Genomic DNA, 26386 nt, shown 5'->3' with positions numbered 1-26386 from the left:
ATAATTAATTATGATGGAATATTAATTTAATGAATGTTCTTTTGTCTGCCTTTTAAATTAAATAAAGTACAAACCCGAAAGTAAATTAAAACTACCTAAGTTTTGTATCATCAGCCCACAAATAATAATGTAGCTGTGGGTCATGAGTTTCAATACCTAAGAAATTTCCTTCCCACCATTTACCAAACGCTCTTCCAAATTGGAACTTCCAATGTGCGTAAACAACCATTCGAGTCAAATAAGCAAGTTATCGAGTTAAGCATTCTGACCCAGGATTATTTACCAAATTCAGTTCTTCCATAAATATTTTCAAAGCCAAGCCATGGTCTAGTGGCAAAACTAAAGTATATTATTCACTTGACAGAACACGTTTGAGTCCTCGCTCTCCTCAATCCCATACTCAAATAAAGGATTTGCTTCTCATGGGTTGTAAAACTTCCATGACAACATGAAAAGATATGTATATATAAAATCAAAATGCTATTTAGTAAATGAAATAATCATATGGGGTAATTAGTGTACAAAGTATCACAAGCAACAGTAGGATAATCTAAAAATATACAGTTAAAAATCAATTTATCATCCCTTTCTATTCCCTATAGCAAAGCATACACAAAATTCAAGTTAGTTCCTAATGAGAAGCAGATTTTCCATCACCTCTCTAATCCCCTTGTTCCAATCCTACATCCTTCCACATCTCAAAATTACAAGTTAAAAATCTATGCTGAAGCATACAAGGACAATATGAACCAAACTCACCAACAGCTAATTGAAAGCAACAAAATCATACTCCCAGCACTTAAAAATGTAGAATTATTCTGATTAAAGTACTTCCTCAAAAATGTACATGTCTAAAAATATACCAGCTTCTCCCTGTACAGCCAAGAAAGCACCTTTTTTCCATAAATGTTGCTGCGCATTCTTGGAATGTTTACTCGAATCAGTTCTAGCAAAGTTCTCCGTAGTGGTCCCTGCAATTGTGACAAATGGAATAAAGGTCACAACAAATGATCAAAAGCCTACCCAACATTTTCTACTTAATCCACACTTCATATACTTCCACACTTCATATACTACAAGGTTATTAGACCTAATAAACTCATGCATGAAGCAGCAGTGGAGATGCTGTTTGTTGAACAAAGTCTCATCAGGTTTAATTTAGATGTTTGAATTGAAATTATTTCCTTTCTGCAGCACCAAGGATTAAGGAACTTAATTTGTTAAAAGATCTGTTAAGCAGCACTTAAGCATTTCAAGAAGTAGTAGTCATTCCAAAATTCTTAATCTCTTCCTATTTACCCCATTCCACTAAACAAAGATTAGTGCACATGCATTCTGAAAAATCAGGATAGAATGCCCTTAATTTCTCATGAGATAAATATACTTCCTATACAACACGACAGAGAACTAATGGAAATTCAGTATGTAGTTTAGATCCATTCAAGCACTTTGATTAGGGAAATCCAATTTACCCATTAGCATTAAAATGTTCGATTTCAGAGTAGGCAAAGCATTATGAAACAATTTAAGAATTAAAATCATTTGTCCAAGAACCTATGTCAAACAATTTGGCCCAGAAATCACAACAAAATAGAAGGAACTTTTTTAGCTCTGAATTAAACTAGTTTGCAGCTGCACTCATAGTTATTAAAGGCTCAAGGTGCACTAAGGCACCAAGGGATTTTGGAGCCTAGGAGCAAGGAACAGGCACTCACCTGAGCAAGGTGAAGCGCCCACAAAAAAAATTCAAATTCAAATAAACATAAATATTCATCAAACTTCAAATAATAATAACTAATAAGCATTAAAGTACTAATATATTAAAACTTAAATAATCTTTTAGCGTTTCATAGCTAAAGTTAAGCAATTATAAAATAACAATTCTTCAATCTTTATCAAGAGTAGTATCATATCTTCTTTATCTTTTTCTACACTTTCATCCTCTTTATACTCATTTTCAAAATCAATAACTTCATCATCTCCCTTGTCTTTAAGAACTAAAGGAGTATTATTTAACTCTCTCAAGTTAGATTGGCATAGATCTAGAAATTGGTGTAGATATAATTTTTTTATTTTGGAAAAGATAATAAGTAGTAGTATTGAAAATGGAAATATAGGAGGTTTGAGATCCTGAGTGTGTTAGTTTGATGAGATTTTAGTGACTAGTTATCATTAGCGATACTAATTTTGAAAACTTCTAGATCACCAAATTTCGAGTTTAGTTGTAGTGCTTTTTTGTCAATGGAAGTGCTTACTGAATGTGAAGTAAAAAAGGTGTGCCTTTCTAGAGCCTTGTGCCTTGAACAAGGCACACGTCTAGGAGCATAAGGCGAGGGCTTGGTGAATGTCACTCGCCTTTCTCCTATAGAGGCGCTAGGGCTGGGGCCTAGTGAGCCTAGAGCCTGAGGTGCGCCTTAATAACTATGGCTGCACCAAACAAACAGGTGAATATATACAGAGAGAGTTGCAATTATCTGACCTTAGATACTGATAATGCAGACTGGATGACATAGTTTCCAAAAGAATCCACAAGGAGCATAGAAGCATTTGAACTCCTGAGCAACTCCCAAATAATTTGGGTAGATTGCTCCTCTCTTGACTCAAACAAGCACTTTTCCACAACATTGCTGCCATACTTGTTGCACGCAAGAGCAGTGTAACTCCCTTCAAGTTGTCTGAGAAGATTTGCTGTGATTTGTGGGACCCTCAATCCAAGTAAATGCTGTACTACATAATTTCTGCAGAGAATAAAAAGAAAAATGCAGAGAAACCTTATTAACTATAGATTCCATCATAATAAAAACGAAAAATGGATTACATTTAGAACTAAAACAAACCCATATCCATCTTCAGCCAAATGTAATGCATTTGCTGTTATCTCGGCCACCAGACGTTCTCTAGCTTCTCCTTTAGAGAATTCAACACATTGTTGAAGTACACAACATCCACTTTTGTCTGTTGCAATTTCAAAGCAGTTCTCTGCCACCACATTCAGAAGATACTGCCACAGAGAATCCACCATCAGAAACATAAAGAAGCCAGATTTATGACTTGTTTTTAAGTAACTTTTCCATTTGGAGAAAGCTTATGTGAGAAACATGTAAAACAACTGCATTGCGAGGAAAGAGGATTGATAGATGCAAGGGTTATTATATATATACACAGGTACATATCAAAACTTCTGACTGACATGCAAGGGTTGCAAGGGTTATTTGATCCCTCTTATATCAAATGATATTCAAATTTAATGATATGGCAACACCACTATGGAAAAAAAAAGGTCCTTGTTGAAAAACCAATCGACACACATAAATAAGCAACATAATTTGTGTGATAACAGGTAAAATGGGAATTGATAAAATATAGTAACACAAAGAAGCATACTAAATTTTCTCCATCCCTCGTATTCAAATAAAATAAGTAAATAAAACTGAGGAGACAAATGAGGATTCTAAGATCAAGTAACATTTCCATTATTACATTTTTCAAATGTTCTAATAATAGTTACCAGATGTTATCATGTGCATGCTGATCTGCCCTAGGCCCTAAAACAAAATTAAGTTAATGGAATTATAATAATCTTTAGTTTACACCTTAAACTGCAATACAAGATTCAGATTCGAGTCACTTTCTTAATTTCAAAAGTAAATCAGAAGGTGTAGAAATAAGAAACTTTAGGAAGTCACGGAGAATTATACAATTAAATAAATCTCCTAGTTTTTATTATCCTTTTTATTTTTTCCCATTATCTAACTATAAGATTTAGAACTCATAATATGTTCAATCCCCATATCCTAAGTGATCAAAAGAGCATTGAGCATAAAACACAGGAGGGGAAAGACAATAAGCCATCAAAATGTTTAAGATGCCATGTTTTATGTGCTCTTAACAAAAGCATCTAGAACTTTTGGCTCAAGAGAAAGCCAAACTCAATTTTCCTTAAAGGAGCAAAAAAAAAGAGAAAAAAAGTACTGAACATCTAGGTTGTCAAGATGCCTTGAAAGATGCAGTGTCTAACAATATTGATGCTACAACTTTTCAATTTTAAGCACATCAAATTGATGCTATAAACAAAATGGTTTGCGGTTCTAAAGAAATAGATAGCCAATCAAAAATATTTTCTCAGAAATTCATGATATAAACTGGGGAAAAAGAAATTGCTCTGACAACAACTAACAAGCCAATTTGAGATTCTATGAAAGTTTCCTCCTCACGAGTAACCATGCATAACATTCAGTGTAGAGGGCTCAAACCACTAATTTCAGTACACCTATCCTCCCTCAGATGCCAGTCATGCACTCTGCCATTTCAGAAAAGAGAAAGGAGTTGCTGAGAAGGAGACACTTCAGGGTTTAGCATCCTCAGACTTAATTTGAAATCCTCTAGTGATAGTACCTAACATTTCAAAAACCAAGGCCCTAATATCTGAAACAGCTTGTCTCTTTATGCAAACAACCACCGCCTTTTTTCTCGTCCTATCATTTCACCTTCCCTCTTACAAAATTTTGTAATGTCACAGTTGCCTATATGGAAGTATCAGACATTCAGTGCAACACAAATGTCTTAAATTCACCAACTTCTTATCGGGACTTTATTGTCCATCTTAAATTGTCCTATAACTCTATATAAACTTGTTTTAGATCCCATCATTCATTCAACATCAGGAACAAATGTATCTGATACCCTCATGCATATTCAATTTAACTGTCCCACTACCTACTGAATGATCCACTTGAAACAACAAGACCATCAGAGATCAAAGCAAGCCAAATAACAAAAATGGAACAAAATTTTTTTTAAAAATGCTAGCAATAGGCCTATCAGAAATTGAAGACTGAAAAAAATAAAATATCCTAAGTTCTAGGAGTGTACATTCAAGCAATTGCTAATCATTCTTTATTCAAAACAAGAGAGATTAAGTTAATGGGGAAGGAGGGTAAGGGAGGAGATAAAACATGCATGCACACTCGTATATGACAAAAAATGGTACATACTAATAAAACTCAATTCCTTCATATGTCAATGCATAAAATTAGGATAGAAAAGAGACACATTTCGGATTATGAAAAGAATGAGAACTAATCAGTAGTGATGAAATAATAAATTGATGGTGCAAATCACGTGATTACATATGGCTTAATTCACATAGCATCATGTCACAATTTGGGAACGGGACATACAACAAACCAGAATGAACATAAGGCTTCAATTTTGGAGGTAATGGATTGAAGATCACCTTATTGTCTTCATCAGAGAAATGCTCCAAGCAATGCTTGATTACATGATGGCCATTCATGTCCTTCGCCAATGCAACTGCACCGGGGCCTAGAGCTGACATAACTACAGAGACTTGCTGTTTGGAGGTAATACGTTCCAACAGCTTCTGTACAGCGCGAGTTCTATCAACAAGAAAGAACAGATGAATAAAACAGTGCATACACAAAAAAGGACCATGATCCTGCATGTCCAATTTCAAAATTATAGTCCCATATTTTTTTAATTTTGCATATTTTCAAGCAATCCAAATCAAACAAGTATAAAGGAACAAAATAAACATCATATATACATACCCATGCATGTTAAGACAAATCCTAACAAGTTGAAATTCACTTTTAGTCACCGTTAGCAGAATCCGAGTCCTCTGTTCCTCACTACAGACATCCGCAAGCTTTTGTACAACATAATTCCCAAATGGGTCTAGCATCAACTCACCTACACAGTCTATCACCTCCAAAAATACCATCTCAATTCCTTCCTGTGTTACACTGTCAAGGGTGCTTTGTAATAATCTACAACCATTTTGATCCTTTGCCAATCTCACAATGCTACCCCTCAAATACTCCAAAGGCAAGTAGTTGGAAGTTTCTTGCAGCCAATGAGGCCTCCTATTATACAAACTAGACCTAAAAGAATTCTGGGTTTTTGACAGTAAGCCATTCAGTGAACCGTTTGAAAATCCTCTTGAATCAGCCGAGGATCCATTAACGTCAGATATAAAACCATCCGAGAAATCAACATTAGAGCCAGGCGTATCTGGATAACTTACACAATCTTGAAACCCCATAGCGTTCACACCATTCCTCCGTAGATTTTGGCCCATGTCTAGAACCGAAAACGGCTGGCCTCCCACAAACGGACGATCAAGAACTGAACCCGCAAAGATATCACCATATGAAGCCGGATACGAAGGTTGGCCATTGTGACGAGAGAGAGTGAGCCGAGAAAACAAAGATTCAATGTTATCTTGAAAAGGGTTTTGTGGGGAAGTTTGAGTTCGTTCATTAAGGTGGCGGAAAAAGGCGTTTCTTGAATGGGAAACAGAAGCTTGAAATGGGATCGTTCTCGATGGGAATCTGTTGCCTTGGTGCTCCATATCCGCAAGAGAATGTAAGAGGAAAGGAGAGATAGAGATTGAGATAAAGAGGTTGGGTAAAGAGCAACGGATTAGAAGGGTTTTGGAATTGTAGAGGGTTTTAATAATGTATAGAAAATAGGAATTCTTAAAAGAAGGAAGAAAGATTTAATTAGGCAAATGTATTTATACATAAAAATGGAAAGAAATTGACTCTCAGAGAGTCATAGATGGAGAGTAAGACTATGGAAAGAGTTGAGAGAGAATTGAGACCGGAGAGACAACACAAGCACAAAGCTACTGCTATTACTACGCCTATAAAAGCTTTTCTTTTGCATGCATTTTTGGCAAGATTTCATGCGCGAGAGAAAAGAGAGAGAGCGCGGGTTGGTTTACGCGGCATATCCGTCCTTGTCTGTTACTTTAGGAGGATGATTGTGCCACTGACCAATAATGACAAACATTGTTTTTTTTTATTATTATTATTTTATTTCTTTTTATTTTTTATTTACAATACAATGCTAAAGTTTGAAAGCAACTAAGGGTAAATTTTATCTACTGTACAAGAACTTTAGATTTGATAACAACACAGTATATGAATTTTAATTTTTACCTCAAACATCTGAATTACATTAAAGGTAGCTTTATATCACATATAACCTGCTATAGCCGGTTTGAATGTGAAATGGTGACGTGGCATGTCCAGCTATTAACACTCTTTCTTACATCTATTCTCTCTTCTTGATTGTGTATTACCACAATAACTATATTACTCGTAGCTCTCATCATCAGTTAAAGCTTGTTGTTTTGTTCTTAACTTTGCGCACTTGATTAGGCTAAGGTATGGCATTTCTTGTAGCTTTTCTTGAATGATTATGCTGATTTCTTCGGTGGGTAGGTATGTTAATTCAATGTTTCTCCTCAATAGGCAAGGCTTTTATCACTTTTATTCATCATCCAATCCAATTTCTTTATGGCTTTTTGTCAGGAATTTTTTTAAATAATTATATGACCAATGCTAACTATAGGTTCTGTGTCGCTTTTATTCATCTATTCTCTTTTTATCGCTTTTATTTAAATACTTATTAATTTTTGTTATTTGTTTTTTGTGGTTTGATAATATTGGGGATTGATTGGTGCTATTAGTGTGTGTTATTCCCTAATGCTAACTATAGGTTCTGTGTCATACATCTATACACTAATTTGAAGCATGCTATTGTGGAATATTGCTAGGTCTCCATATTCAGCTAGGTTAGATTGGTTGGGCAAAATGGAAGAGAAAACCAGAGACAAGAGAGTGGTTAAGAGAGAGACTTGTGAGGATTAGAGCAGTTCTTTGTTTAAAATTGAAGTATGTTGTGATATTTTAACCAATAATCTTGGTGTCTTCTTTAAACAAATACATTTTAGATGCAAGGGATAAGCCAATTATCTACAAGTACACACGAATTCAATATAAATGAAACAACTTGGACAACAACTTAAGGATAGGTATAGGTTATTTTAATGGCACATTAAAGTCAATCTATTTAAATCTAATTGAATTTGAATCATGTTAGCACCAATTGTGAATTATTTTCAATGTTGCAGGCATCTGGGACAGAAACTGAATCATATGTGTAGGATAGAATAATGTCTGAACAAAATTAACTATTCATTAGATGATGGATTTTAAATAAAATTTTTCTTTGCACCATTATCAAGATTAATACATAACTAGATTTTAAAAATAAGAGCAACAACTAGATCTTAAAAATAAGAACAAATTGGTATATTTACTAAAAAGATATTACTTTTAACTAAATTATTTTAATTTATATTTTGCAGGTCAATCAAATGCATTTAATAGTAGAGAGGCCTCACACATCTAAGGTAAAAGGGGGAAAAAAAAGCATAAGTGAGAGGAGGCCAACACAAAGGTAGGACAAATGCAAATGAGGCAAAGTCAATTGAAGATTGATGATGTATTTTGAGTCTTTAGTTATTGATTTTGTGAATGATACATTTATGGACGTTAGTTGATTATTTTTTATGGTGTTTCTCGTAATACCAAAAGCATAAGTAGGTAATGGCTTGTTAAATTGTTTCATTTTGTATTTCAAATATTGAATCAAATGAATGACTTATTGATTCAATGTTGAAGCATACCATAGATATATTGAACATGGTTGTTATTGAAGAGTAAATGTTTATATTATTTTATTTTAAGTGATTTATTCACAATGGGATAAACAATTGAACCATTTTAAATTATTAGAATATGGGCTCATTAAATTATTTATTTAATTAGGTCAATAAAAAAATTCAAAATTTTAAATATTAGAAAATTTTTGGGTCAATAAAAAATAATTATAACAATAGTTTATTTGAGAACAAAGGCAAAAAAAAAAAAGGTTCATTTTCGATAAAATTCTTTCATTAAAAGGTGTCAACTTGTGCTGAGGTAATATTTCAATAATAATTTCTTATATTATAGAAATAGGTACACAAATGAAAGGGGTAGTTTTTTTTCAAAGTAAATAAAGTACCCCACATAGGAGGAGAGAGAATAAAGGAAAAGAAAGTTTTAACGCTAACTAGATGTGTTACATCATTCTTTTACCTTTAATTCAGTTATTACAGGTTATATGGAGTTTAAAATTACTTTTAAAATTACTTTTACTCTAGTTTGTGGGGTTTTAGGTTAAAAATTAAAGTTTATATATTATATTGTTACCAATCCCAAAATTCATGCATCACAAATTAAATTTACCCAAGAAACTAATAGCTTAATTTTTTGTTTTTAAAGTAAGTAAGTTAATTTCTCCATTAACAAATTAGTCTCCTCATCCTCATCTAACATATTGTTGATTATAACAAAAAATAATTAAAATATTTTTAATTTTATTTTCAATATGAAATAATTTGAAAGTCTCCTAATAGCATAAGCCATCATGTGGGGCCTATTTTAGGTCCATTAATTATTTTTATTTTTAATTTAAATATAATTTAAAATTAAATTATATTTTAATTTGAATTAAATTTTAAAATAATTTAAATTAAATTTTAATTTAATATAATAATATTAACGAGTTTAAGATGACTCAAGTTTGAATTTACTCATTTATTTATCAATAGTTTTTTCTACAACATGCATTGCACATTATTATTCTCATTATACATATTTGTGATTTAATTTTTTATATATAATTTTTTATTAATTTATTATATATGATATAATATTATCATAGTATTATAAGGATTATATTTAATTATTTAAATTAACATATTATTTTACTGTTATTTTAATTAATTATACAGATAAAATATTTATTAATTTAAAATTATTATATTTTTATTGAATCATTTTTTATGAAAGTTATGTATTACATATAATAATAACATAATTATAAATGTAAATATAATGGATGAAGATGTTTAAAAATTGAAATAAATTAATAAAAAAAAACAAGTTAGCTCATTGAATAAAATTTATTCAAACTTTGTTATTTTACTTTAAAAAGTTTTATTTGCCTATATTATATTTTATTATAATTTAAAATAATATTAATTTACGTAATGAGGTTGCATATATAGCTAGATTAATGTAAAAAAAATTATTTATAAAATTAAAAAATAGGATAATTAAAATGTATTTTGTAGTTTAGTGCATTAGCATTATAAAATTTTACCTTTCATTCTATTGATATTTTGAAATTTTATATTGTCTTATTGTTTAATAAAAATAATTTTAAAACCTATTTAATAAGTATTTTATTTTTTTAAATTATAGATTATATTATGTATATTATAAATACGTTATAGATTAAAATACAAATATAAATATAAATTTAATCATGCATCTTTAGTTAATTCATATTAATTATATAATTAATACTTTTAAGTAGTCAAATTATTTTTTTCTTATTTTTCTTTTTGTATCTTCCTTTCATTTTCATTATTTTAAAGATCCAAAACATAACAACTTTCCATTAATGTTGATATGAGTATAACTTTTCACATAAATATATACAAAAATATAATTAGGCTTTCTTATAATCATATGGTCAAAATTAACGGCCTAACTAAGATTGACTAATAAATTAAAAATAAAAAATATGTTCATGCTCATGAGGAATTAAGGATATTAACAACTTGTAATGAATCTACATTTAAACTAAAGGTGTGTTTGGTAAAAAGTTAAAAAATTAAAGATTAAATGTTACCATTGTGAATTTTAATATTTAAGGAGGGTAATTATTAACCTAAACCTCCAAGGTTAACATTTAACCTTGCATAAATATTAATGGGGTGAAAAGTTAATATATTCTCTTTAAGTATTCAAATAACATTAATGAGAGTTAAAGTTATAAGGATAAGAATTACCCCTTATTAACCTTGTACCTAACACCCCCTAAATAGAACCAAGAAAATTAAAATCTCATACAATCATATGTAAAATGCACTTTTATGTTAAAATGATATTAATCGCTAAAACTTATTAACGATAAATTTGTATAGAATATCTTCTTGCTGCTAAAAGTATTAGCGACAAATACACTATTGGAATTTTTGCCACTACTTTATATCATTAATGACAAATATATACAACTGTCCCTATAGATACAATTTTATTGGCATTTTTATAAAAAATATACATCATGAAGGGTATTATTAGAAAAACCAATGTCTCTCCCTTCATATATATATATATATATATATATATATATATATATATATATATATATATATATATGCAACTCAACTTAACTCAACTAAGCCTCTATCCCAAAAATTTGGGGTTGGCTATATGGATTCTCTTTCTCAACTCTAAACGATTTTGGGTTAAATCCTAGGAAATGTGTAATGTTTCTAGGTCATATTGTACTACTCTCCTCCAAGTTAGTTTAGATTTACCCCTTCTTTTCTTTCTATCCTTTAACCCAATGCGTTCCACTTATCTAACTGGAGCCCCCATACGTCTACGCTTCACATGACCAAACTACTTCAATCTCTCTTCTCTCAACTTATCCTCAATTGGCACCACTCATATCTTTTATCTAATACTCTCATTATGGACTTTATCTAGTCTAGTATGACCACTTATTCACTTTAACATTCTCATATCTGCAACTCTCATCTTAGATACATATGGCTCCTTCATTGCCCAACACTCACTGTCATATAACATGGCCGGTCGTATGGCTGTACAGTAAAATTTTTCTTTCAACTTATTAGAAATCTTGTGATCACATAAAACTCTCATGGCACGTCTCCACTTCAACCATCTGACTTTAATCTTATGACTAACATCCTTCTCACATCCCCCATCTACTTGAACGATTGAGCCGAGATATTTAAAGTAATTACTCTGAGGCAATACCACTCCATCCAAACTAACTCCTTCTCTATCACTAGTTCAGCCTTCACTAAACTTACAATGCATACATTCTTTCTTCATTCTACTTAACTTAAAGCCCTTTGACTCTAGCGTACTTATTCAAAGCTCTAGCTTTTTATTGACTTATTCTCGCTTCTCATCTATCAGAACTATATCATCCACAAACATCATGTACTAAGGGATACTCTCTTGTATATGTTTCATCAATTCATCTAAAATTAATGTAAAAAGGTAAGGGCTCACAGCTGAATATTGGTGTAATCTAACTGAGATAGGAAAATCTCTTGTGTCTCCTCTCATTGTGCGCACAATAGTAGTTGCTCCTTCATACATATCTTTCAATACCTGTATGTACCTAATAGATACCCTCTTTTTTTCTAACACTCTTCATAAGATATATCATGAAACATTATCATAAGCCTTATCTAAATAAATAAAAACCATATGTAGATCTTTCTTCACATCTCTATATTTCTCCATCAAGCTTCTAATGAGAAAGATCGCTTCCATAGTTGAACGATTAGGCATAAAGCCAAATTGATTGGGAGAGATAGAAGTGATGTAGTTGATGTTCCACAACTCTCTCCCACAACTTCATAATATGGCTCATGAGTTTAATTCTTCTATAGTTTGAGCAACTCTGTATGTCTCTCTTATTTTTAAAAATAGGTACTAAAATACTCCTTCTCTATTCATCAAGCATTTTCTTTGAGTTTAGAATCTTATTAAATAATTTAGTTAACCATGCCACTCCCACATCTCCTAAACACTTCCACACTTCAATTGGCATTCCATCGGATTCACAGGCTTTACCTACTTTCATTTTCTTAAGTGCTTCCTTTACTTTTGAAGATCTAATCCTTCTAGTGTAATTCACATTCTTTCTAATGCTTTGTAGTCTATATTCACGCTATTACCACTTTGACTATTATTAAAGAGATTATCAAAATAATTTCTCTATATTTCTTTAATATTCTCATCTTTCACTAACACTTTTCCTTCTTTATCCTTAATGCACCTAACTTGATTAGGATCTTGATATTTCTTTTTTTTCCTCCTTGCTAATCTATAAATATCTTTTTCTCCTTCTTTAGTTTCAAGTTTCTCATAGAACTTTTCAAAGGCCTATGCTCTTGCTTAACTAATCGTCTTTTTTGCCTCTTTCTTTGCTGTCTTGTACTATTCATAAGCCTCATTATTATCACACTTAGGTAATTTCTTATACCATTCCCTCTTTCTCTTCACTACCTTTTGTACTTCCTTATTCCACCACCATCTCTCTTTTGAGGATAATCCATGTCCTCTAGACTCTCCAAGTAATTTTCTAGCTACTTCTCTAATCTTTGATGCTATCTGTATCCACATACCATTGGCCTCTACATCCAGCTTCCATGCTTCGAACTTGAGAAGCTCATTTTTGAACTTCACTTGTTTTACTCCTTTGAACTCTTACTACTTTGTTCGAGCTGTAATATTTTTTTTTAGCCTTACTTGAATTGTTCCTAAACCACTAACTGATGTTGACTTGTTAAAGCCTCTCTCAGAATAATCTTGCAATCCTTGCATGGAGCTCTATTTGTCTTTCTAGTTAAGAAGAAGTTAATTTAGCTTCTATTTTGTTCACTTTTAAAAGTCACTAAATGCAACTACCTTTTTATAAAGTAGGTGTTTGCTAGTATTAGGTCATATGTCATGGCAAAATCCAGAATGCTTTTCCCCTTCTCATTTCGGCTATCAAAACCAAAACCTCCATGAACATTCTTATAACATTGCCTATCACTTCCTACATGTCCATTCAAATCTCCACTGATGAGAACATTCTTTTCATTCGGTATGCTTTGTATTAGATCATCCATATCTTCCCAAACCTTTATTTACTCTCACTATCTAGTCCTATTTGTGGGGCATAAGCACTAACTATATTTATTGTTTCTCTTTCTAGGACAAGCTTTACTAGTATAACTCTACCTCTTATTTTTTTTACAGCTATTATGGCATCTTTCAATATCCTGTCTATGATTATGCCCACTTCATTCTTGTTCCTTTCCTTTCCGGCAAATCACAGTTTGTATCCTGAATTACCCACTTTCTTGTTTTTCTCTCCTACCCATTTGGTATCCTGAATGCAAGCAATATTCACCCTTCTCCTTTTCAAAGAATTCACAAGCTCTATTAATTTTTTAGTAAGTAATCCAACATTCTAAGTACCAATCCTGATTCTTTTTATATCATGTTCCTTCCTAATTGATCTCCTTCTATGATATCTTCTATTATTCTCTATGCCTATCTTGTGTTCTGTTCCACTATCTGTTCTATGGACTAACTTTTTTACTCACACTTATCCATTATATGGGAACCCTTGCTCATTTAACACCACATCCAAGCGTCGGCATGGTGCATCACTTTTAGTAAACACCCTACACCCTTGCATATTTCTCACTACACCTGGGCTCCGATATAACGCGTCATAAGTAGAGGTCGCCCTAACGTTTATATCATAAGAATCCATATCATGAGATGTGATGAAATTTTTATACTGGTTGTCACCTAGCTCAACCCTCCTCCTTTATCTAGGCTTGGAACTTGCTAAGCACAAACTACTTAGCAAATCAATAGCAATTTGACGGATTTATCAAGGACCATAAATTAAAGAGATAGAAAATTTTTGACAAATTACTATACATGTATGGGGCTAATTAATACTAAGAATATTATCCGATTTTTAAGTCAAAAAATTAAACCAAATGGATAAATTTTGGTTTTTCCTGTTAAAATTAATTATTTTAATTTCAACATTTTTTTAAATTATTTTTCCAACAATTCAATTTTGTTTTGGCTTTGATGCTAAAAAAAAAAATATTAATTGAATTAAGCCAATTTATATAGAATAAAGTTTTAGTTTCATGGTATCATCTTATCTCTGCAGTCCATTCCAATATCCTATTTTATCTTTCTATATTCATTCATTGATCAAAACTCCTAAGGGGGTGTTTGGTTTACCTGTTGGGTGCAGCTGATAGCCGATAGACACCCAAACAGGTGAACTATAGTGTTTGGCAAGCTCAAAAAAATAGAGCTGATAGCTGATGGGCAACTGATATGATACCCATCACCGATTTGTATCAGCTCTATTTTTAGAGCTGTTTCTCATCAGCTGATAGCTGATTTGGTTTTATTTTTTATTTTGACTATATTATCCTTTTTTATTTAACTAAAAAATTAATATTATTAATATTTTTATTTTTTCATTTTAAATTTTAACATTTTAATTAACTAATTTTAATTTTGATAAAATATTTTTTTATTAATAACATAAAATATAAAATATTTATTTATATCTAAAAACTTAAAATTAATTATAAATTTTTCTATTAACAATAATAATTATTTTATTATTTTATTTATATTTTTAAAATTATTTAATTATCTTAAAAAATAATTATTTTCTTATTTCAATAATAAAATAAATGATATAATATAAAAGATTAATAATTATATATTTATTTAAATAATATAATATATTAATTTAATAATTATATATTTAATATAATGTAATAAATTTATAATTTTATATTTATTTAAATAATAAAATAAATTATATGATATATACCCTTATTAGTCATTTCACATATCAACAGCAACAGCTAAATATAATTTTACCAAACACTTAACATAAAACAGCTATCATCAGCTATCAGTTATCAGCTATCAGCTAACAGTAACAGCTATCAGCCAACAGCTATCGGTTGTATTCAACAGTTAAACCAAACAGGCCCTAAGCAACTTGTACTTTTTACATCAATTGTATTGATTTGAATCAAATTAACGCTTCATTTGATTTACAAATTATTTTATAAAAAAAAAATTCTTAATTGAACCCATAACTGAATAAAGTAAATAGGTTCAATAAAAGTGGCAAGTAGTAAATAGTAAGTAATAAATTGCATTTGTATAGCAATATGCCATGTATGGTATTGCAACATTTTTTTACGGAAATGTGTAGGTAGAATTCAACATTTCTTAAATTATAATCATATTTCTTAAATTAGATTCACATTTACGTCACCCTTTAGCTCATGCCAGCGATTTTTATCTGGACTAGACTGGAGGTTAGGTGCCAATTGGGGTGTGAGCCCTAATGTCCCTTTAGTGCTTGTGCAAGATTTCTTTGAGATTTGGCTTTCCATCCTTATCGGCAGTGGAGATTGATGTAGTTAGAAATGCGGCGGTGCTAGTTTTCTTCTTCAATTATAGGGTTTTTGAGTGGGAATTTTGGACTAGGTTGTCTTTGTGTATGGGCTGTGAACTTGACTTTGGGCTTCATTGTCTCAATTTGTTTTTGTTTTTAGGCCCATATTATGTAATTTTGCCCTCTTATTAATGCAATTGCAGTTACAGATAAAAAAAAATGGTAATCCTATTTTTTAAAAATATATATATGTAAAAAAATAAATGGGCTTAGTATAGCCCAAATACTACATACAGCAACTCTAGAAACTCCAATATAATGTGAAACATGGAAAGCATATTGAGTACTAAACGATTTTAAATAAAAAAAAAATTAGTTACATTAATTTATTTTTTTAATTTATCAATTCAGTTTTTTATAAATTTTTTAATTAATTTTAAATTTAAATTGATTAATTTAATTAAAAAATTGAGTTATAAAATTAATTTTTATAAATTTTTTAAATTTTAAAATCAATTCAGCTCATTCTTATATGTTGTGTTTATTATTGATTGTTTATGTGTTTGAGAACTCTTTAATGGGAATTGTGTGTATTGCTTTGTATGTTTTTTTTTTTTTTTTTTTTTTTTTTTTAATCTCAATTGGATATTGACATAACTTCTACTTGTATAATGTGCATTGAAAAATCAATAAACTGAATTGGAATTATTTTTATTCTGTTTTTTTTTTTTATGTAATTCAATTTGATTTTTTTCTTATATTTTAGACTTTCATTTTTTTTCAATTAGTCTAGTTAATAATTGAACCGATAAATTATACATTCCTAATAAAATTTGAAATTTGGAATGACAACACAGAGAGTAATTACAAAAATTATCATACTCAAATTTAATTAATATTTTTGGTATTCATGAATTCAATTAAAATTTATCACAAATGACACATCAATTTCAAATTTGATTATATTATTTAAATACTAAAACTCATTTAGTTTTTATATTTTAATTAATAATTTATATATATATAATTTTATTGATAATTTATATTTTAATAATGTTATAATGATTTGAAATATAATATTTAAAAAACTTATTAAAATTATTATAAAAATAAACTTTTTATATTTAATTAATTATTTAATTTTATGAAATTTTTATTACTTAAATATATTATTTTTAATATCTCATTTATTGTGTTTTTTTTTCGTTAATATAGAAAAAATTACTTGCATTTGTAAATTATAGGAAAAATTGAAGAATTTATATTATTAACTATAGAAATTCTTACACATATATGATTTAATTACAAGAAAAATATTACATGAATTTGCTAATCAAAGAAAAAAAATTGAAAGATAAATATTATTAAGTATAAAATTATTAAAAATTTTAAGATTTTATTTTAATTAATTTTAAATTTATTAAATAATAACATAATGATATAATTAATTAAAATTTGAAATATATAATAAATTTTATTATACATTTTTGTCTATATAAATGCAATTCCTCATCATTAATTATATAACTTAAAAAATTAATGAAATGACTTTTTTTCAATTAAATTTATAGCTTTTAACCTTAGATTAAATCTTAAAGAAATTCACTTATCAACTCAACTAAAAATGGTTAACAGAATAAAATTTAGACTTAAATAGAAAACTAATCTAACCAATCAAATTAATTTTTTTTCAATAATAATAATATTTTATATTATTTTTAGCTAATTAAAACAGAGAGTACTAATTTACCATTACACATGCACCAATTTATTTATTTTTTTATTAAAATTAATTATATTTTTATTTATAATATATTTATTTTTAATTTATTTAGTAATTATTTAATTAAAAAGTAATATTAATAAATTTACTAATATTTAAATTATACTTTTAATTTTATTTTCTTTTGTAAAATATATTTTATTTTGATATTCTTAAATAAATTATTAAAATTTAATTATAAAATATACAAAATAAATTAAAAATAAAATAAATAAAAGGTAACAAAAACACTCAAACACAAAAGTTGCGAGAAAATATGGATACTTGAAGTTTTTACTCCTTTTTTTTATTCTTAATTTTAATTATTTAAAAAATATTTAAAAAATTAATGGATAAATATTTCGAAAATTAATTTTTATTATGTAAAAATATGAAAAAATTATTTTTAACTGTGACATTAGTCTAAAACAAAAGTTAAAATTCACATTTCATAGAAATTCAAATATATGTAAGTAAAAAAATGCATTAAGATCCTGTAAATTAAATATACTCAATAATTTCTCTAATTTAGGAGCTTTTTGTAAAAAATAATGCATATATAGATAATTAAGTATCAATAAAAATTCACATTTCATAGAAATTCAAATATATGTAAGTAAAAAAATGCATTAAGATCCTGTAAATTAAATATACTCAATAATTTCTCTAATTTAGGAGCTTTTTGTAAAAAATAATGCATATATAGATAATTAGGTATCAATAAAAATTTTGTGAACTTTCATCACTAAATATTAAGTTGTCTTGTGTGTATACACAATGGAGTTGGACATATAAAAAAATTTTGTGCCTAACATGCATAAAATCACAAAAATTAACCCATTTTATCATAAAATTTATATAATCAACTTAAATCATTTGACTTGCAAATATAAAATAAAAGACACCAAGTAAAAAATTTTATATATACACTATGAAGACCTTAATCATGTGAGACACCAAGTAATTTTGGTATTATTCTATAGTAAATTGCTTGGAGTGAATTGACTCCAAGTAGTAATTTGAAGAAAATCATTAGTGCCCATACTCATAAAAAAAAAAAAAAGCAGCCCTACTTATTGCCATTAAAAAACTATCTTCTATAAGAAAGGAAGTTGTCTTTATGGAGGTGGAAAACCAATTGTTGTTTTCTGGATTAATATTTGAATCTGCAAAACTAAAATATAAGTCACATTATTTTTAGCCGCAACTTACCTCACTTAATGAACATCCACCGCAACTTGCCTTTTACAGCTATTGCCACTAAATACTTTACTCCATACGACGCTTAGAGTATTTATTCCAGATGAAACTGAATTGCAATAAAAAAAAAAAAAACCTTTAAAGGTAAATAAAAGTAAAAGTAAGAAATTTAAATTTATATAAATTCTAAACTTAATTTAAATAATAAAAAATAATATAATTATATATAATATAATTAAACATTCATAAGATTTCATTAAAATTTAATATTAATGTAGATAAATATATTATCTAACCAATAGATGATGTGACTATATTTAACTAAGTATATTGAAATTTATAATTAAAAATCAGCCTTTGTAATATTTTCAGTTTCAATGCAAATTAGATATTTATTTTTTTTAATGTGAATTTATGATTTCTTAGTTAATTATTTTTGCAAAATTAATAATTTTTTTAAAACTTCAAAATGAAGTTTTTTAGAAAACATGAATTTTTATTTTAATATAATTAACTATTTCTTATAAAATTTTATTTTGAATTAATTAGAATGATTATAATATACCACAATCATGACTTTTGAATAAATGTGCATAGCTGGTACTAATAAGATTCGTCACATATATGAAATTTGTTTTTAGAATAAAATTTTAAGATTAAAATTTAAATTTATATATTTCATATATTACAACAAAGTAATAAATTTTAATAATTAATTAAAACATAAAACTTACCATTTTGTTTTAAAAGCATATGAATTTATGATTTTTTTAGTCAATTAGTTTTCATAAAATTGATATATATATATATATTTTAAAAAATTTTCATGCGAATTGTTTTTTAAAACACATGAATTTTTATTTTAATTAACTCTTGTAAAATTTTATTTTGAATGAAGTAGAAGTTAAACACAAGTAGGTTAAGAATTTTAAATTTATAATAACACTAAAAAATAATTTAAATAATAAAAAACTATATAATTATAAATTATCAATAATATAAATAACGAAAGGTATTCTGGGCAAACCTAATGATCCTCCTCTCCCAGCCCACATTTATATATTATATAGACATATATGAGTTTGAGATGATTCGAGCTTGAATTAAATTTAGAAAACAATGAGAAAATGGGTCAGATTTTACAGGATCAAACCTATGGGACTCATGGAATTATGGAAGGGAATAAAAAAAAATAAAAAAGAAAAGCGAGAAAAAAATAATAAAAATTTAAAATATAAATAAGCTTGAAACGAGTTGAACTCGAGCTTACTATATTTAAAACGAGCTAACCATAATATTAAGGCTCAAGTCAAAATAAAAACTAGAAAGAAATATAATGAGGTTGAGCTATTCAAAACCTGTTGGACTCATTTACACCCATATGTAAAACTAATATATAAAATAAATATATTGAATACCCAGCTGCACCATGTTTAATTAATAGCAATTTGTCTATAGAAAAAGCCGCCAAAGTATAATATATAGGACAAATGATATGGAAAAAAAAAACTTTGATATATATTTTTTAATTTTATTAAACCTTTTAATTTTGGTTAATTTATCTAAAATTACAAAATTTGTTTCAATTTTACTGTTTTCGTGCTAAATTGATTTTACTTAATTTAAGCATGTATGACCTTTTTCTCCTGTGTATGTTGGATTGCTGGAGTGTCAGAGACTCTGAGATCCTGAGTGTGTAATGTGAATGCACCAATTTGACTTGTAACATGAACGATTAGCGAGGAATAAATTGTTAGTAGTATGCTCTAGAACATATCATTTATTTGTATCTTGTAAATATTCATTCATCAATAAAGGCAATTATTCTTTTTTGTTAATATATATTGTTTATGTTTAATGGAAAAAGTTCTTTAATATCTTGTTTGATGTTCTATTCTTCAAGTATTAAGAATATGAGTGACAGAACATGCTTGCATAAGTATTATAAATCATGTCCTATATGAAGTATCCTAGATTGTGAACCATAATTTATAATACCTGTACAAGTATGTTCTATCACTCATATTCTTAACACTTTAAGAATAGAACATCAAACAATATATTAAAGGACTTTTTCAATTAAACATAAACAATTTATATTAACAAAAAAGAATAATTGCTTTTATTGATGAATAAATGTTTACAAGATACAAATAAATGATACGCTCTAGGGCATACTACTAATAATCTCTCACTTGCGCTAGAGCCATTCATTACAATATTTAAGATCCATCTTCTCAAGATGTCGGTCTAATTAATTTTGTGTCATGGTTTTCGTGAATGGATTAGATGGATTATCAACTAATGCTATTTTTTGCATGGCTACATAGCCACGCCCAACTATTTCTCTGATAATGTGATAGTGCCTTTCTATGTGTTTGAATTTCTGGTGAGATTGGGGTTTGCTTGCTTGAAACATAGCACCATTATTGTCACAAAACAAAGGGATTGGTGATTGAATATAGGTGACCACTCCAAGTTCTGTTATGAATTTCTTTATCTAAACAGCTTCTTTTGCAACATCTGATGCAGCAATATACTCAGCCTTTGTAGTGGAGTCAGCAGTTGTACTATATTTGAAACTCTTCTAACTAACTGTACCTCCATTACATATGAACACAAAATCGGAGATAGACTTTCTATCATCCCATCTGATTAGAAATTAGAATCTGTAAAACCATCTAGTTGAAGATCACCTCCTCCATATATCAAGATTAAATCCTTAGTTCTTCTCAAGTACTTAAGGATATTCTTGACAGCTATATAGTGTTCCAAACCTGGATTAGATTGAAATCTGCTAGTCAAACTAACAGCGTAAGCGATATCTAGCCTAGCACACAACATTGCGTATATTAGACTTTCAATAGCCGAAGAACATGGAATCTTGGCCATATGATCTCTTTCTTCAAGTGTCTTTAGAAACATATCCTTAGAAAGATGGATACCATATCTTACCGGTAAGAATCTTCTTTTGGAATTAAACATATTAAACTTCTTTAACACCTTTTTCAAATATAAACTTTGAGATAAACCTATCATTCTCTTCACTCTATCTCTATTGACGTGAATTCCTAGAATGCAGGTTGCCTTCTTTAAGTCCTTCATGGAGAATATATTTGACAACCAGACTTTTATAGTAGTAAGCATACTGACATCATTACCTATTAATAATATATCATCCACATACAAAACAAGGAAAGTGATTGCACTCCCACTAACCTTCTTGTATAAACATGGTTCATCCTCATTTTTGATAAAACCAAATGATTCAATGGCTTCATCAAAACGGATGTTCCAACTCCTCAAAGATTGTTTTAATTCATAAATCAACCATTTTAGCTTGCATACTTTAGAACCTTCTTGGGATTCAAAGACCCTAGGTTGTTCCATGAATATGTCTTCCTCAATGCAACCATTGAGAAAAGTTGTTTTGGCGTCCATTTGCTAAATTTCATAATCATGGTATGCAATTATAGCTAATGAAATCCTAATAGACTTAAGCATGGCAATAAGCGAGAAGGTCTCCTCATAGTCAATCCCTTGCCTTTGGGGAAACCCTTTCGCAACTAGCCTTGCTTTATAGGTTTCTACCTTTCTATGAGAATCAATTTTATTCTTGAACATCCATTTATTCCTTATAGATACAATACCTTCAGGAGGGTCTACAAGATCCCAAACTTGGTTCTTGTATATGGAATACATTTTAGATTTCATTGCTTCGATCCATTTAGAAGAATCTATATCTGATATAGCTTCTTCATAGGTTAAGGATCATCTCCATGATCTGTTTTCTTATAGAGAAATAAATCTTGTTCATTCTCATGAAGAAAACCATATCTCTATGATGGATGAGATATGCGGGTTAATCTTTGAGGAAGTGATGTGGATGAATCATCAATAGGTTTAGATTGACTGGATGGATCTATATCTATTTGATATGTTGTTTGGTTGGAATTCTCTAATTCTAATTCTATCCGCCTTCCTTTACCATCTTCTTGAATAAACTCTTTTTTAAGAAAAATGGTATCTCTACTTATCACAACCCTTTGTGATGAAGGGAGATAGAAATAATATCCAAAACCTTCTTTTCGATATCCAACAAATCATCCCTTTTCAAATTTAGTTTCTAATTTATCAGTCTTTAGCTTCTTAATATAAGCTGGATAAACCTAAATCTTAACATGTTTAAGACTTGATTGTCTTCCATGCCATATCTCATATGGGGTGAAAGAGACTGATTTAGATGGAATCCTATTAAGAATATGTAAAGCTGTTTCTAGTGCAAATCCTCATAAGGAGATTGGCAAATCTGTATAGCTCATCATGCTATGTACCATATCTAATAGGGTATGATTTCTCTTTTCAGATACACCATTTAGTTGTGATGTTCTTAGAGGAATTAATTGAGAAATAATGTCGTGTTCCTTTAGGAACTCATTAAATTCAGTACTCAAATATTCTCCTAGTCGATCTGATCGAAGAGTTTTAATACTTTTTCCCATTTGATTTTCTACTTCAGATTTAAATTCTTTGAACTTTTTAAAGGATTCATATTTGTATTTCATTAAATACAAGTACCCATACCTAGATTTATCATCCGTAAAGGTTATGAAGTAGTGATAACCACCTTTTACCATTTCTTTAAATGGGCTGCATACATCAGAATGTATTAGCTTTAAAATATTTTTAGCGTTTAACCCTTGTCCAACAAAGGGAGATCTAGTCATTTTGCCTTGAAGGTAGGATTCACAAGTTGGAGTAGGGTCAGAACCCAATGAAGATAAAATTTCCATTTTCTCTAATTTTGTGATCCTATCTTTTACAACATGACCTAATCTTAAGTGCCAAAAATATTTTGGATTAGAGTTGGATTTGATTATGGCATTAAATTCAATTTGATTGCATGCACTGGTTTTGTATTTATTATTATTATCCAAATAATAAAGTCCATCATGTAAATAACTCATGCCAACAATTTTATTTCTACAATAAATATTGCAAACATCATTTACAAATTAGAATTCATATCCACTTCTAGTCAAACTATATACAGAAATAATATTCTTAAAAGCATCAAGTACATATAATATATGATTTAAATATAAAACATTTTGTGATATATGCAAAGATTTAGACCTTATGGCTAAGGCTGCAACTGTTACTCCATTGCCAATTCTGAGTCTAACATCTTGTGCCTACAAGCTGCTACTGCTTGCTAGTTCCTATATATTGAAACATATGTGAGAACTCGCATCAGTATCTAATACCTAAGGTTTAGATGAATTAGGAGTATCATCTGAGTCTAAATAACAAGAAATAGACATACCTTTAGAAAGCTTATCTTTATTGTCTTTTAGAGTTGCCAGATACTCAGGGCAATTTTTCTTCCAATGCGCATCTTTTTGATAATGAAAACACTTTCCTTTGTCAGGAACAACTTCAAATTTTTCTTTTTCTGTGTCTTGGCAATTCGACCTGAAGGTCCAAGAATAGAAAGTTTCTTTTTCTTATTGCCTTTCTTCTTCCTAGACTTTCCAGTGGAAGAAGAAGTAACTAAAGCTATCTCTTTTCCTTTATTATCCAGCATATTCTTTTGGGCAATCACAAGTAGGTTCAACAACCTAGCCAAGGTGCATTCCTGTTTTTTCATGTGAAAATTTGTAATAAAATTCCCAAGTGACTCAGGGAGGGATAGAAGAATCAAATCCATTTGCAGTTGAAAGTCTATGTTAAAATCAAGATCTTCCAGTTATTCAATAAGCCAGATCATCTTGTGAACGTGGTCTCTAACATTTTGTTCCTCAGTCATCCTCATTCTAAATAGTTGCTTTGATATCTCATATCTCGCATGCCTACTATGCTCACAATACAACTCTTGCAGATGAGTGAGGATTTCGAATGCACTTTACATCTTCTCATGCTGTTTTTGCAACTCATTTATCATTGATGCCAGCATGTAATACCTTGCCCTTAGATCATGCTCCTCCACCTGTCCAATGTATTATGTTCCTCCTGTGAGGCCCCAACAGCTAAGGAACTAGGAACACTTAAATCTAGAACATATTCAATACGTTCTAAATTCATGATAAGTTTTAGGTTTCTTAGCCAATCAGAAAGATTAGGTCTAGTTAACTTATTATGATCTAATAAGCCTGCTAGATAGTTGTGGTTGTGTACTCATTTTATCAAATTAGATACTATAGAAAATAACAAGATTTAAATTAGTAATTTGTATCAAGTAATTTATCAAAATGATTATGGTCTTTTAATTAAATTGGTCCTCCCACTAATTTGGCGGATCCTACACTTTCAAAGTAGGAAACGAAAATTTAAGTTGGGTTAAATTTCTAGTGGGTGATTGAATTCTTATAGACTTATTATTCATCCTTAGGTACATCTATTCTTGGATTTATAACAATATACAAGTGAGCAACTCTTTGCCCATCACATCTCACATAAGGCTCAATTAATAATTTGGCCCCTAATGCTCAAAACCTCAGGCACATCCATTCTTCGTTTATTTTGCATTAGTTAAGTTGAACCCACTAGGTCAGCAAGCATGCAAATTTGAACTTCAATGACCTCAGGCACATCCATTCTTGGCCACTAAGGTATTTACATACTCACAATATATTATGCTTAACAATTATTTCAAGAAAGTCTTTTAAACCAAATGCATCATTCTTATGCAACTATAACCAACAATGCAAGTGTTTAAAATCTCTTAAATAATTGCCTTACTGGAGAGCCATGATGTTATTTCCAAAATTACATCATTACCAACTTAATCATTTTATTGGAAGATTTCTTTGGCCGCCTAGTTACTATTTGCTCCCACTTTGCACACTAACCATTTTTCATGCATATCCTATACACATCATGAAAATATATATCACATACATACATTCATACAATGGTAATGTAAATGACATGATCATGGACTATTCTATGAGAATTCAACCCTAGCCATAAGGATTGAATTCAGGGCATCCTAGGTTAACATCCATCTAATGAAGCTTGATCACAATTCTTCAACTTTTGAAGTGTTGTGCTCCCACTAATCTCCATCAATGTTTGGACTCCATTTCTTCTTGTAGAATCACCAAGGTAATTATATATATTATCCTTGGCATGCCAAGGTGAAATTGCAAAAGAGTTGAGCATATAAGCTCAAATAAATAAATGTACAACCTAAGAAATTATAACAACTTATGATACAAGCCTTGTAAAAATTAAAATTAATTATTACAAGCCCATAAAATTGAATAGGGAAGCATTCACATTGGTATCCTAAAGTCCATGATCACCCATCATGCCAATTCATATATTCAACACTTGAACATACTATTAATCCTAAATATCACATATTCAAAATTAACCTATTCAATCATGAATCACATTCACAATTATGTCATATTCATTTTGGGACTTAGATTGAACAATTCAATCACCAAGAAAATTCATAAAAGTCATTGAAACACCTCACTAGCCATATAGACTTTC

At 29.4% G+C, this 26386-nt stretch overlaps 1 protein-coding gene across 1 annotated transcript; it reads right to left on the bottom strand.

The window, feature by feature from the left end:
- Nucleotides 1–559: 559 nt before the first annotated feature.
- Nucleotides 560–6655, bottom strand: LOC110672979 (pumilio homolog 12-like). Its single transcript, XM_058133924.1, has 5 exons — nt 5571–6655; nt 5237–5399; nt 2838–3001; nt 2480–2738; nt 560–971 (listed from the first exon to the last, which is right to left on the bottom strand). Exons 1-5 carry the CDS (start codon nt 6371–6373, stop codon nt 852–854), a joined length of 1509 nt encoding a protein of 502 aa, XP_057989907.1. The 5' UTR covers nt 6374–6655; the 3' UTR covers nt 560–851.
- Between the last annotated feature and the right edge of the window lie 19731 nt (nt 6656–26386).

The sequence above is a fragment of the Hevea brasiliensis genome, chromosome 2 (genome assembly GCF_030052815.1).
Source record: "Hevea brasiliensis isolate MT/VB/25A 57/8 chromosome 2, ASM3005281v1, whole genome shotgun sequence".
Classification (NCBI taxonomy): Eukaryota; Viridiplantae; Streptophyta; class Magnoliopsida; order Malpighiales; family Euphorbiaceae; genus Hevea; species Hevea brasiliensis.
The sequence above is the reverse complement of the archived record's forward strand: the minus strand, read 5'-3'. Positions and strand labels throughout refer to the sequence as shown.